The sequence below is a fragment of the Anas platyrhynchos genome, chromosome 5 (assembly GCF_047663525.1).
Source record: "Anas platyrhynchos isolate ZD024472 breed Pekin duck chromosome 5, IASCAAS_PekinDuck_T2T, whole genome shotgun sequence".
In the NCBI taxonomy this organism is placed as follows: Eukaryota; Metazoa; Chordata; class Aves; order Anseriformes; family Anatidae; genus Anas; species Anas platyrhynchos.
Genome location: NC_092591.1, coordinates 12653455 through 12667115, shown reverse-complemented (window position 1 = coordinate 12667115; position 13661 = coordinate 12653455). Strand labels below are relative to the sequence as shown.

At 44.5% G+C, this 13661-nt stretch overlaps 1 protein-coding gene across 6 annotated transcripts in view; it reads left to right on the top strand.

Moving 5' to 3' along the window:
• Nucleotides 1-13269, top strand: part of EVL (Enah/Vasp-like) — a 141844-nt gene extending 128575 nt beyond the window's left edge. For 5 of the 6 annotated variants that reach the window (XM_038179840.2, XM_038179836.2, XM_072038301.1 and 2 more), the window contains exons 6-14: nucleotides 1059-1288; nucleotides 1728-1849; nucleotides 5314-5374; nucleotides 7384-7450; nucleotides 8822-8888; nucleotides 8993-9055; nucleotides 11119-11185; nucleotides 11541-11598; nucleotides 12661-13269. In XM_038179840.2, coding sequence (XP_038035768.1) covers nucleotides 1059-1288; nucleotides 1728-1849; nucleotides 5314-5374; nucleotides 7384-7450; nucleotides 8822-8888; nucleotides 8993-9055; nucleotides 11119-11185; nucleotides 11541-11598; nucleotides 12661-12698 — 773 coding nt within the window. In that variant the 3' untranslated portion in view covers nucleotides 12699-13269. The remainder of the gene's footprint in view (nucleotides 1-1058; nucleotides 1289-1727; nucleotides 1850-5313; nucleotides 5375-7383; nucleotides 7451-8821; nucleotides 8889-8992; nucleotides 9056-11118; nucleotides 11186-11540; nucleotides 11599-12660) is intronic. The other variant, XM_072038302.1, reaches the window with a different exon arrangement.
• Nucleotides 13270-13661: the final 392 nt, after the last annotated feature.

Below are 13661 nucleotides of genomic sequence, written 5' to 3'. Positions count from 1 at the left end.
GTGACTTGGATCCATTCCTGTCTATAAGCACATATAATGCTTAAATTATGTGCCTAGAAAAGGAATAAAACTGAGACATTTCCTTCCACTTAGTGCTAAAAATATTACTACAGCCACTGGAGGGGAGGCTCAGTCCTTCAGCTGATACAAGTCCTTGAAATCCATTTAGTTCAATAAAGTTATTTTAAACTTACATCAGTCCATTATTTTGACTCGGTTCAATTTTTGCCTCAGGCTGGCCTCTAATTAGGTGTGTGTAGTTTTGCAATTACAATTAACTGTACCCACAATGAATTACCAGCTATTATGTTTGTGAACCAAAGAGGGCTTGAAATGTTTAAAGTATTTCTAATAGCAGCTATGCTTCACTTCAAGAATGGAATCAAGAGCGTGAAATCATGCAGAAGTAACCACAGAAATAAGGTAGTATTATGAAAAACCCTAGATAAGAAGAAAACCAGGCTGCTAATGTTAATTTCCAAATGTTGCTTGGTCAAAACCCTCCTGTCTTTGAAAATAACACTTACTGAACAATTGAACCTGTGATTATATATCAAGATCAGCCTGTTCTGAGGGCATAATGTAGGGAAATACCCTCCTGGTGGTGTACGCATTCAGCCAGCCCATTACAGGCAAAGTGCTGCAAAGCCTAGAGCGGCTTGTTGCAGAAAGCTATGAGAAGAACAGAAGAAAGGTGCCACTTTGTGCTTTGATTTCAGTACAGGATAAAATACTAGCCCAGAGGGAGAAAGTTGGTTGGTAGTGATAGGGTCTTGCCTAACACAACCGCAGCTGGTTGACCATTGCTGCATCACCATTCAGGAGGACACAACCACAGCTGATTGACCATCGGTGCCTCCATCATTCAGGAGGACACAACCATAGCTGATTGACCATCGATGCAACCACAGTTCCCTATTCCTCTGGGTGCTTGGTGCTTCCTGGCATCGCTCTCTTGTTGTGCCACCAGGTCACAGCCTGGGAATAGCGCTCGTGACTCTGCGCATGGGCTGTTGGAGATGGCTCTTCACATGTAATTTGTCTTCTCTGCATTTCAGGCCCAGCTCTGCCACCCGGCCATCCCAGCGGGGCTGCGGTGATCCCTGCTTCGTCCGGGGGCCCTCCCCCTCCGCCACCCCCCCCAGTCCCTCCGCCACCCATGGGAGCTGCGCCCCCCCCACCGCCCCCGCTGCCGGCCGGTGCCAGCCAAGGGGCTGGCGGTGAAGACGGGTCGGTGTCAGGGCTCGCAGCGGCTCTGGCTGGTGCCAAACTAAGGAGAGTTCAACGGGTAAGGAGGGGGCACGGCGGCCCCCAGGTGGGCTATTCTGCCAGGATTTCATTACAAGTCCACCCTGGTTTTGTCTGCTGGTATTTTACAAGCGTTACAAGTGGTTAAAGCCACCGTGCTCAAAAAGCCAGCATAGGCTGGTGAGGCCTCGCATAAATAAGTGTCCACTTCGGTAAGGGTTATGTAACCTAAACGTAATTATTAACAAACATCACTATGGGTTTTTTCATCATTCGCCCATATGCACTGCCTCATCCAGATTGCTCCTGGATTTATTAAGGTCTATGTGGGTCTCCTTTCCAACCCCAAACACATCCCGCCTCTGGTTTTGAGCTGTGATTGTGATCGCTGCTGCTAATAATCAGGAAAACTAATCATTAAGGGTGTGGTTCTAAATTAAATTCTTCTCCTTAATTCCAATGTTTATTTCTGTCTTAAGCCAGAAGACGGCTCAGGAGGGTCCAGCCCCAGTGGGGTCTCCAAGAGCGATGCCAACCGAACAAGTAGCGGAGGAGGTGGCGGAGGACTAATGGAAGAAATGAATAAATTACTGGCAAAAAGGTTTGTACTTAGACTTCAAGTAATCCCTAGCGTGAGCTCTGCAGTGAACTGGATGGGACAAGGTGCTCTCATTTTGGGGAGCAATGGGTCACTTCGGTGACGCTTTGCAATTTGCCAGGTCCTGCACAGTTCCTAGTCACCCACATCCCCTGGCATTTGATATGAAAGTGAAGGTGTTGCAGCAATGGTACCTGGCAGAGTTTAGCTGTTGTGGCAAAGCCTGCAGTGTCGTAACTTTCAAAGACAGTGGCAAATACATTCTCTGTGATTTTGCTGTTTTCAAGGTCTATTTTGAAGTTACAGTTTTCAGAAAGAATAAACCATGAAAGGAACCTAAACAAATAAATTTTATGCAGCTCATTCAGGATGCTGGGCCCAAAGGCATAAACAGAATAACAGGACAACATCTTGGCAGGTAACTTGGTATTGATTCTTAGTGTGTTTTTAGACAGTCTAGCCAAGTTATTCTCTGCCAAGGTGAGTCGTGATATATCAAGCTACCAGATATTTAAAAACACTCTATTTCAATTATTTTTGGTTTCTCTTTTCCCCCTCCTTACACCAGTAATGTTCTGTTAAACAGTAATTCACAAGTTCTTTGTGATAGATGTTTCAGTTTTAGCTCTAAAGACTTTTTTTTTTACATGTGAATAATGAAACAAAATGATGACTAAGACAACGAAGGATAGGTACAGTCTTATGGTGTGCAGAGATGGAGATTATAAATAACGTTGTGTAGCATAAACACAGTTCCTAGTGCAGAGGAACTGCACAAGTGATTCCAACTTTCCTCCATGTTCTGGTCATTTCAGAAGGAATTCTGAGCATGGACTGTGGATGTAATCTTTTAGAAAGCATTCAATTAATACACAAAGCTCCAAATACAGTTTTCCAGCAGTTTGAAATGCCAAATATATAATTCTGTCTCTTTTCAGAATTAAAATAGTTTAATAGCTTTTAATACTTATTTTCTGGTTTAACTTGTGATCTACTTTGTACTGCTACATGTCAAAACGGACTTTGCTTGAACTGGAAAATGTCTGTAAGCAAAGTAAAATACAGCGAGGAGGGTAACTGGGTGACAAGCTGTGTTTAAACAGGAGATCTAAATGGACATTTCATACGGTTGGATGTAGAAATCCTACAAATGTCCATGGTTCTAGCTTAAAATGTACTCGAGCATGGCTTCTGGCAGTCTTCAAGCATTCAGAATCAAATCCCCTTGCTACCTTAACAAAAGCCCCTGCACTGTGGTGAACACCATGCTGCTCTGCTCTGGGAATGACTGAGCTGCTCATCCTTCCTGGGAGCTCCATCAGCAGAGCTGCATGTTCAGCTTCGCTTCCCAAATCCAGGGAAGTCAATGGCCATGAACAAATGTTAGTCAGATGTCAGACGCAGGCTGTTAAACTGATTTGGAGAGGGGTCATTTTGGCTGTAAAACCCTTTTTCTTTTCGATGACATGGAGAAAGGAGAGAACCTGCACTGTGTTTCAGGTTTTTTTTAGCAAGCTGGCAGCCTGGAGGAAAGGCACTTGGAGGAAAGGTGTTTTTGAAAGTGAGCATGTGCAGTATAAAATTTTCTGAATGATGAGTGTGGGATCTCAGGGCCCTCTTCTGAGCAGAAAACCACATGCTGAGAAACAGGGAGTGCGCCTAATGCTGGGTATTGAATGGAGAAAACGTGTCTGCATGCTCAGGTGGTGTAAAATACCACTCTCAGGATTTAGTGGCCCCCGTGGGAGCAGCTGCTTGATTGAGACTTGAAGTGCAAGTGTAATAATGTACTGTCACCTCATAACCCACCATCATTTCTAGCCCAGTTAAGTCTGTCGAAAGACATAAATCTGACACTGGTCCCAGCAGGGCAAGTATTTCCCTGGCTCAAGTTCATAACCATTATAACTTTTTTTCCCCCTCAGAAATGCCAACTAAATATTATAGAAAGACTATAAAAATTGTTTCTGATCCGATATCATAAAATGATAAATGCAGTTGAATATCTGAAAGTAATTCTTACAGAGTACTGTGGCCTACAAACACATAAATGTGCTTTACTCCTCCTTACTCCAAATTTACATCCTACACACACATGCATGCATATAATAAGAAGATAAAAACTCCTCTGTTTTACTCCAAATTTACATCAAATCCTTCTCTGTGAATCCAGTGAGGCTTTTCTTTTGGCAAAGATAGAAACATTTCAATTTATTGAAACTTAGAAGCCTTTCTGAGAGCCATTTGGATTTATTTTTTTTTTCCTTTGAGATGAATTTTGTCCAACTCAGAATCAAGATGAAATGAAAAACCTGTCATACTGGTGTGTTAAAAAAGAGCCTGCTAAGGGTAGTGTTTGCAGGTGGGTAAGGATAAGGATCATCTCAACCAAAAGTCAGGTGGAGACTGGAGCTGCAGTTCCCCTGCCTACAAAGAGAAGCAGTACCTGGCACCCTTGAGTGTTGTTTAGACCCTAAGCAGGGCTTGAAAATCAAGAATTTGTTTTTCATTTTCTTCAGTCAGTGTGGCTGGCACCCAAGAAGGTTCACCATGCTTTCTTCAAAGAAAAACAAACATGTTTGTTTACTCGCATGGCCAATTGCTCCATGGGTGGCTTGCAGCTCTTTGCCATGTGTTTCTCGTGGAGCTCTGCCTCACCTTGGGAAGAGGGAGGACAGAGTGAGGTTTTCACTCAACTTCTGCAGCCACCACCAACACTGCCGGTCCAGGGACTGGGGGGCTCGGGAGTTCTGCTGCCTTTGAACTGGATTTGAGATAGCAGTAATCTGCCACCACTCACCAAAGGCACTTGAAAACCCAGGCTGGCCCACTCATTTTTCCTGACTCCTGGTCTCCAGCCAGAGCTTTCCTACCCTGGGCCTTGGCTGAGCAGTGCCCTCTCTTCCCAGGGCTGAAGGGCTTTTCTGACCGTCTCAGTACATGGGAGCCGTGCCACAGCCCTTTCTCTGGGTGGGAATGGGAATGGTTGGATCATAGGATGACCGACAGAATGGTTTTGGAGCTGTCTGAGAATATCTCACCACAGCAATTCCCACCTGAGCCGCCTGTTGCTCAGAACCCCCTATGGGGGCTCTTGTGTAGGACGGACGCTGCCAGGTCCTGAGCCCTAGAGAGCAGTCATCCCTTTCTTACCCCATTTCATACCAGCTCTGCTTCCTTCCTCTGCCTCAACACATTTCTTACTCTGCACACCCTGCATTCCTCCATTAAACACGGCTTCAAAATATTGCCCCTCTCCGTGAGTTGTATCACTAAGGTTTGGATTCCTCACCTCCATCCAAAATCCTACGCAACCAAATGTATTCAGTCTTTGTCAAGTTCTGTAAGAGGAGCTAAGTAAATAATAACTCCCACCAAAGCTTGAATCAGCCTTCCCACAAGCCTGCTGCAGGAAGTGTGCTTCCAGAGAGCTGACTGTGTGTCCTGTCTCGTATTCTTTTGCAAAGGAGGAAAGCAGCATCGCAGTCAGACAAGCCAGCTGACAAAAAAGAAGAGGAAAGCCAAAACGTAAGTAAAAGATTCCTTGCAGTTGTGCTCTTGCAAATATGTTGATGTTCTGCCTTGCAAAGTCCTGTTCTCGTTCATTGAGTAGGGCAGGGAATGGCAAGCAGTGCTGACCCTGTAATACACAATCAGTTGAAATAAATGTGACTGCTTCTACCTTTCCTGGGAAGAGCACTGCAGAAACAAGAGTTGCCTTCCTATTTGTGGGTGAGGGTTTGCCCAAACCAGGCCAATTGATGCTTTCTCATGCTCTGCTCTGAGTATCTTAGGGTACAGTAGAGTCTTGCCCCTTAAGAAGATTAAATGAGCCCTTCTGGCAAGTCATCTTGAGACCAGGTCCATGTTTCTTTAATTTGCAGCGTCAGCTGAGCTGAAGTGGATCATCAGCCATGTGGGGTAACTTTGGTTTGCCATCCTTCATGCAAAGAAAGAATCAGCTCACCACAGACCATAGGGTGCATATAAAACATGTCTCTGGGAGGGAAGGAGAAACAGTTTATTAACTACTAGACCATACAAAAATTAAAATCTGTGTTCAGAATACTTACACTACAGTGAGACTTAAGACAATTTCGGGGAGCTTGGATTCATTCTGTTTTAGGCAGTCTGTCTGTATATTGTCCATGAAAGCAACTGAGCAAGAGTTTTGATTTGACACAATCTTTACACCAAACTTAGTGCTATGATTTTGAGTCCAACATGCAGATTAAAACCCTTCTTTTTACTTGCTGAACCACTGAAGCATGGGAGATCTCTCCAGATTTGGAAGAAGCCAGAATTAATTTTGTGTCCTTTCCCATGGGTTGCTGCTCATAGAGCGTCCTTGTTGCCAGACTGTACCCTTGTGAAGGCTGCAAGTTCATAAAGCATCTCGTGTGCCCCATATCACAGAGACATTCCCACCAGAGACAAGATAACAACTGCTCAGCAGGAAAGCTGTTCAGAAAGTGCAGGTCTCACCCCGGTCTGAAGAGTTTGTAGTGAGAACAGAATAAGCACTGTTTAAGGTGAAAAGCAGCTATTTTTTGCATGGTCCTCCAGGAATGCTTCAAGCATGGAATTTGCTTATTGAATCCCTGGTTCTGCAGTGCAGCCATTACTCTTAATCCTGCCCCAAGACTCGTTTTGAACCATACACTCTGAGATGAAAGGCACCACTTAGCTTCTAACTATTCAGCCTCTGCTGTCTTTCTGCTTCTTGCTATCTCTCCTAAAGCTCTGCAGGAGTCTGCGTCCCCATTCTAACTTTTTGGTAGCACCAAACTATTAAGAAGGATGTTTTAACATCTGTTTAATGTGTGTCTTGAGCACACTGTGTGGTGCGGTTATCTTACATCAAACTTGATGTGATTTTGTTTTTACCAAACACAATTAAACCTTTTCCTGAGTCTGTTGTGAGGGTAACTAAATAAAAATGACATGTTAAAAATATGGGTTAATGCTTTATGACCTGCCACTCATAAACCTCATGAAACAAAGTCCAAATCTGTGTAGTATTTAATATTCTAGTTACAAGGAGAAGCGACCGATGTAGTTATTTTATATTCTGTTAGCACCTGGGCTGCTCTCACTGATACCAGTGACTGTGCTGGTGTAAAAGGCTGGGATGTAGCCTGGTGTTCCTTCAGGTGGCTCTGTTTCCATATTACAGAGAGTTTCTAAATTTGGGGAATGAATGTTTTGTATTTAGATAACACCAGCTGGCACTCCTCAGTGGTAATTCAGCCTGGTTTGCTATACAGGGATGAGAATGATGCAGTGGAATCATGGCAAAGTGTCCATCTTAGAGAAAAAAAAAAAAAAAAAAAAAAAAAGGTATTTTCCCATGCTAAATAGTGAGAAAAATTAAAGTTTAAATGGACTTCAACCCATGCTATGGTAGCAGTGCCTATCAGAGGTGCCAGAATAAACTTGGTTTTGTACCTGTGTGTACTGTAGCTGGTCTCCAGAGCAGATGAGGACTCTGTGCTTCATCTCCATAATTACGTAATGCTCTGTTTTTCTCTTCCTAGGACGACGCTAGCACCTCTCCTTCACCCGGTACACGAGGTCCCACCCAGCAGCAGCAAAATTCATCAGGTATTAAAACGAACCACTGGTACTTTACTTGACCTCGTAATCCAGTCTTCTGCATCTCTCAGGACTCTGGGCTCCTTGTCCTCCTTCAGAGCGCAGCAGTGGTAGCTAATGGAAAATTTCCCTAGTGACAGTTGTTTCAAAAGCTGTACTCAGCAAGAAATGGTGATTTTATGCACTTCTCAGACTCAAAGCTGACTAAAGGGCCAATCAAGTTACAGGGGTCCAGACATACAGTTGAAGATCTGCACTGTCAGAATCATGCACCCCAATCCTCTGAGAGCAAATACTTATTCCGCTTTTGGTACTGTAGCTGTCCTGGTCTGTACTGTTGGCATTTAGGTCTCAAGCTGTTATCCTTCCTTAGCCTAGTAGCTTGTTGCAGTAGGCTTCATCTTGAGAGTTACCTGGTGAAATTAAGGAGCCCCTAAAATATGTTTTCCTACAATGATTTGAAATGATCGTATCGCAGTAGATAAGCTGCAAGCCAGCCAGCTTTGCATCAGCAAATCATCCTTGCGTCAGCCTTGGCTTTCATACATGCTAAAAGAAATCTCTCCCAGGGGAATGACTATTTAACCATTCCAGCTTCCTTTTGGAACAAAGCCATTATTTGCTTGTTTGACAAGGGAAGGGGAAGAAGCTAGCAGAAAGGTGAACGCATATAAAGGAGGAACAAGATAAAGAGATTTCCTGGGAGTGTCCATAATTCTTCTAAAGAGCTTTTCAGCACCTCACAGAGGAGCAAGTCCTTGTGTAAAAAGCTGTGTGTCAAGCGGGTCTCTGAAACTGCTCACTTTATTTTGGACTACTTGCAGCAGAGAAAGTTGGGGCAACAGGAGGCGTTTTCAGGAATGAGGGATCTGTACGTTTTGGGGAACGTTCTGCTGGCTTGAAGATGCAAACAGCATTAAATAAATTCTCTGTGGAGATTTCACTTGAGGGGGGTCACACTTTTTTTTTCAGGTACACCCACATTTTCTGCCAACAGACAAGAAACATAAGCCTTTTTCACTTAAAATACAAATCAGTATTCTACTGAATAAACTAAGCCTTGCAGCAATTAGCCTGTATTTCTTGCTATCAGGGATTTGTGCTTTTCTTTGTACCGTTCCAATTCCATGCCTTTTTAGTATCATTTAAGTGTCTGGTCCCTAATTAAAAGGATCACTGAGCAGATCTTTGCCAGTGCTTTCTCTGTGATGTAAGCAACCACCCTCATCCAGCTCTCCTGCTTTCCTGGATCTTTCTAAGTCACTCACCCCCACTGAATGAAAGCAGTTGTATAAAACAAGCAATTTCAGGATTTTTTTTATTGATAGAGAAGAAAAAAACAAAACAATAAACAGTAACATTTTGATTTCTTTTTTACAGACTCTGGGAAGAAGCCATGGGAAAGGAGCAATTCTGTTGAAAAGCCTGTATCTTCATTACTGTCTAGGTGAGCTGCACAGGTTGTCCCTGTGTCTGGCTAGTAGTTGGGATGGTCACGCTGTCCCCGTGGCACCTGCACAACTCATGTCTCGTTTCATTCCATTGCTGTAGAAATCCATCAGTGGTGAAGAGCTGTGAAGCTAAGAGCCCCACACAATCCCACGTGTCTTCTAGGTACTGGCTAACAGCCCAGCTTCTTAACCGTCTTGGCTTGTCCTTTGGCAAATCCCATCATTCAGCACTGGCGCTCGTCTTCTGTTGTGTTTGTACTCACTCTGTTACAGTCTGCTCTGTCTGTCGCTGCACAAAGTGGGAACAGGGTGATGGTTGAGTGTGTTGTGGGAAAGCCTTGTTCCACAGAAACAGCCCCCTGCTCAGGTGGGCATGGGCATCACAGGAATTAATCACACAGTGCTTATCAGGCAGGGGCTGGCAGGGTGCTGTGCCAAGTGGAAGGGAGGTTTGGGAGCACTGGTTTGCGGTAGGCTCAGGATGACCCTGCTGACAGGGGAAGTTTTCCTTGCCCAACCTCAGCAGAAATACAAAATCAAAGATAGAAATGATCTGAAGAGCCTACAACTTGGAGAAGGGTGGTTATTCCCCCGTCTGTGCAACTGCAACAGATGCATGAGAAAGGGGGAGAGCAAAACTTGGTGCAACAACTTTGTAACACTGAGCTGTGGAAAGCGCCAGCCACCAGACTGGCATTCAGAAATACGGGGTACAAAAGCTGGCAAGTGTCAAAAGCTGAGAAACCTGAAGCAGGAATCCAGCAGTCCCAGCAGCCACGCTGCAGGGTCATCACAGAGATTGAGATTAAGGTTTGGTGTTGCACAGCTAAAGAGAGATTGCCTTTCCGGGCTGGCCCAGGAACACCTTGTGTGACTGCGGTGCTGAGCACTGAGACGGGTGGATACGTTGAAGGAGGAGGTGGAACAGGGACTTGTGTGTGGTTAGCACTTACTGCAAAGAGATGCCCCTTGTTTTGCACTGTTACTTGACTACAGTGCGATCAGTATACAGAAAATTGCCAATGGCATCTATCTGAACGTCCTTCTTGCAGTTACAGATGCTAGAACATATCATGCACAAAAACTAAAGTATGAACCAGTGTTACTAGGACAAAATGTAGTCAGCTCTCCTACAACCAGTGGGACACCTTCGCTGTAGGAAATATGTGTGTTTCCAGTTGGTATAGAAAAGACTATTCCTTCTTCTTGCAAACAGAAATGAAATATGGGCTATTTAAAGCAGCCACCAAGCTTTCGCCATCTCTCTTCTACTATGCCATTCCACCTTGGAGAAATTCAGAGGGAAAACTCCATTTCTAGTTGAACGCCTGAAAGTAGTTCTCAGTGTTTGCTGCTCATCTGACTTTTGCAGGGGGAGTAGGGCACGTTGCAGAAACTTTCAGCATTGGCCTGTTTCCTTCGTGATCAGTTTGATGGCATTTGTATCTGTCTTAACTGCTAACCTAGTTGTGAGATGGTAGCAAAAATATGAAGGGTTTCTCAAGAAAAGGCTACAAGACCAAGTGTACCCACAGAGGTGGCAGGATCTCAGCCAGCATGGGCCCAAAGATGATGGCAAAGTTATTTGAAATCTTCTCTTTGAATTATTTAGCATGATTCCTTTCTGAGATATTTTAGAGTTGCTGGTTAAAATGGAAAGTCTCACAGCTTCAGCTTCCCTATGGTCCTTCGTCAGCCATCAGCAGAGGTCAGCTTGTGGACGAATACAGTCCTGGAAGACTGGTAATACTCACGTGTATCAGGCAGGAAGGGCAGATTGCGGTTGGTTTGGGGTCTAGACAAAGTGCCGGTGCTACACAGTGTTATCAGCAAGCTCAGCTCAAGCCAGGTCTTCCAAGGAAATGATTATTGGGCTATTCTTTTTCCAATCATCTTTTGCTAACCTGTATGTTACTGTTATTTTAGCAACTGATTAAAGCCTAGGTGCCAAGACAAGGATGCTGGTATCTACACTGCAAATTCTGTAATAAAGTATATTGTTAAGTCCTTTCAGTATTTTCTAGTTTAAAATTATTGAGTCCCCCTCACCCTCAAAAAAAAAGAGTCCAAATCAAGTTTGGGCTCAGCCTTGGCGTGCACTCTCCATGATGTGGGCAGTCCAGGAGCAGCCTCCCCGAGGGCCGGGGTCAGCAGGTGGGTATGGCTGGGCAAGCATTGCAAGCAACTAACAGGCTGCTTTTTTGTCCTCTTCTTCCCTTTTTCAAGGATGAAGCCAGTGAGCAGCAGCAACGACGTGGCTATGGATGCCTTAGATTTTGATCGAATGAAACAGGTGAGTCGAAAGGTCCTTGGCACTCGGATTTGGCGAGCTACCCATTTTCCCCCATGCATGCGCTGTACGAGCAAAACAGCTGTTCAGTCTGCCGATTTCCTCTACAACTAGGTGCTTAGAGAAGGGGTAGCTGGTGAGCGGCACGAGAGCACAGTCTCACTGCTATTCGAGCAAGATGCCTGTACAGAAACGTGCAAATAAATATGCCAGCCTCTTCTGCAGCCCTGGCTGAGAGCAGTGCTAGGCTCCGAGCACCAGCAGAGGCGGGGGCACAGCACAACCGTGTTAAACTTGCATTTTCTTCCACCGGTTAGAAGGAGATTCTGAGCAGCTGACTTGTGTTTTGTCTCATCAGGAAATATTGGAGGAAGTTGTAAGAGAGTTACACAAAGTGAAAGAGGAGATAATTGATGGTAAGAAAGAGAAAAATTATTATTTTTCTCACCTTTATGACTAATTTCCTGTAGATAAGATGATAGGCACGGCAGGGAGTTCCCTGGTGTTCTCAGACTTGCCTGAGCAGCTCTGATTTATGTACGCAACAGAAGGCCATGTATCTACCTTAACTGATCTTTGATTGTGACACTGTACTCACATCCTTTATTTTTATGCTGTTGACAAGCATTTTCACCCCAACTTGTGAGAAATTCACCGGCCTGTGCTTCTCAGAGGTGGGACTGGGAGAAATGGCCAGCCCGTAACCCAAGGCACATCAATTGATCACAGTCAGGGAGCGTGAAATCACTTTTAACTAGCCTGCCAAGCAGGAGGGCACAAAGGTACCTACCTGGAAATCCTTCCCGAGCATCCTCCGTAGGCCTCCCATGCTCAAAAATCTGTTTCAGCCCTTCACTCAATCTGAATAGCCATGTACTTTTCCAACTCGGTGAAAAGTGCAACAGCTGTGCTAAAAGTATCCACATTTTTTTTATAAATTGCTCTGCAGTTGATGACAAAATGTATTTTTCAAGGCCGTCATAAGGCAGCATAATAACACCATTACTGACACGCACAGCAAAATACCTACTTGATGCCTGCGTTAGGGCATGTGAAGGTAGGTCCATGCCCACGCCCTGCACTCCCCATCTTAGCTTCATACAGAAGGGGAAATAGAGGAGACTGTGAAACAGCTAAACCCATGCCCCCTCCCCTTGCCCTAGCACCACGTGCCCACCATCAGCTGGGCAGTTTGGGGTGAGGACGCCCTTACCTGTACGCTACCGCCCCAGCAGCTTGGCCCTCAGAGACTCCCCGGTTCATTCCAGTGCAAAATAAGACATCCATTATAAATCACAGATGCAACTTCTTAAGCCACTACTGCAGTTTGCAAGCAAACAGCTGACTGCTTACCCTTACCATCCGTTTACCTTCCACTCATCCTTTTACCGGCGCGTACGTTCTGCACCCTCTGTACTTAGCGTTCTCCGCGCGCTGGGCATGACGTTATGCACTAACTTTGTGGTTTGGTTTTCTAGCCATACGGCAGGAGTTGAGTAGGATCAGTACAACATAATGACTGCAAAGCATTTGGACGGTACTAAGAATGCTAGGAAGAGCGGATCATTTCTAAGTGTACCAAGGTCACGCAAGATGGTGAGAGAGGACACCGGCACTGTCTTTGTTCTTATACCCTTTTTATTAGCAGACTCAGCACACTTTGAAGCTTGCTGCTGCCTTGGATTCGCTTCATTTTAAAAGTCTTAATCTAAAGAATATTAAATTTTAAATTTCTGGATTTTTTAGATTTCATCTGACACTGCACATTGGATTTGTCAGCCTTTTTTGTATTTTGTATTTGCTTATTTAAATGTATTACCTTTCTTTTTAGTAGTAGATAAGAACACACGTGAATCATTTGCTTTTGATAGATGACTTCAAAGTAATTTTACTAGTAGTCTGCAATGTAAATGAAGATCCTTTGCCAACAGAAATGTATTGTGGCATCACCAGAAGAAAACAGAGACATGTTAGTTGTCAGCCAACAAATTCCTTGTCTCAGAGTTATCACAATATAAAAAAATGGTACGTCAGTGCATCACAGTATCTGTGTTCATATTGGTAATAAACTGTTTATTGTCCACATGGCCCTGCCTTTGTTTGTTTCATTAATCGCTTCAGTTTCCCCACCTCAATGCCACTTGAATGTGTTTCCTTGCTGGCACAGGGAGGATGGGAGGAAGGCAATGAAGACTCGCCCTGCAGCTGCAGTGCCACGGAGCAGGAACGGAGAGCACGTGCAGAAACCTCAGTGACTTACTGCTGGTCAGTGAAGGTCAGTGGCTTATGGCTCAACTCAGGCCACCACTGTCCTGCTGCATCTCCTGCCATCAGTAAAAAAAATAAAAACACAAAACAACAACAACAACAAAAGTACCAGTCCCATCACCTGCACATGTAAAAGCTCCTAGTAAATAAAAGGGGGTTGTTCATCTGGAGCAAGGCTACCAAAGGCATTAGGGCAGTGCTGAAATCACTG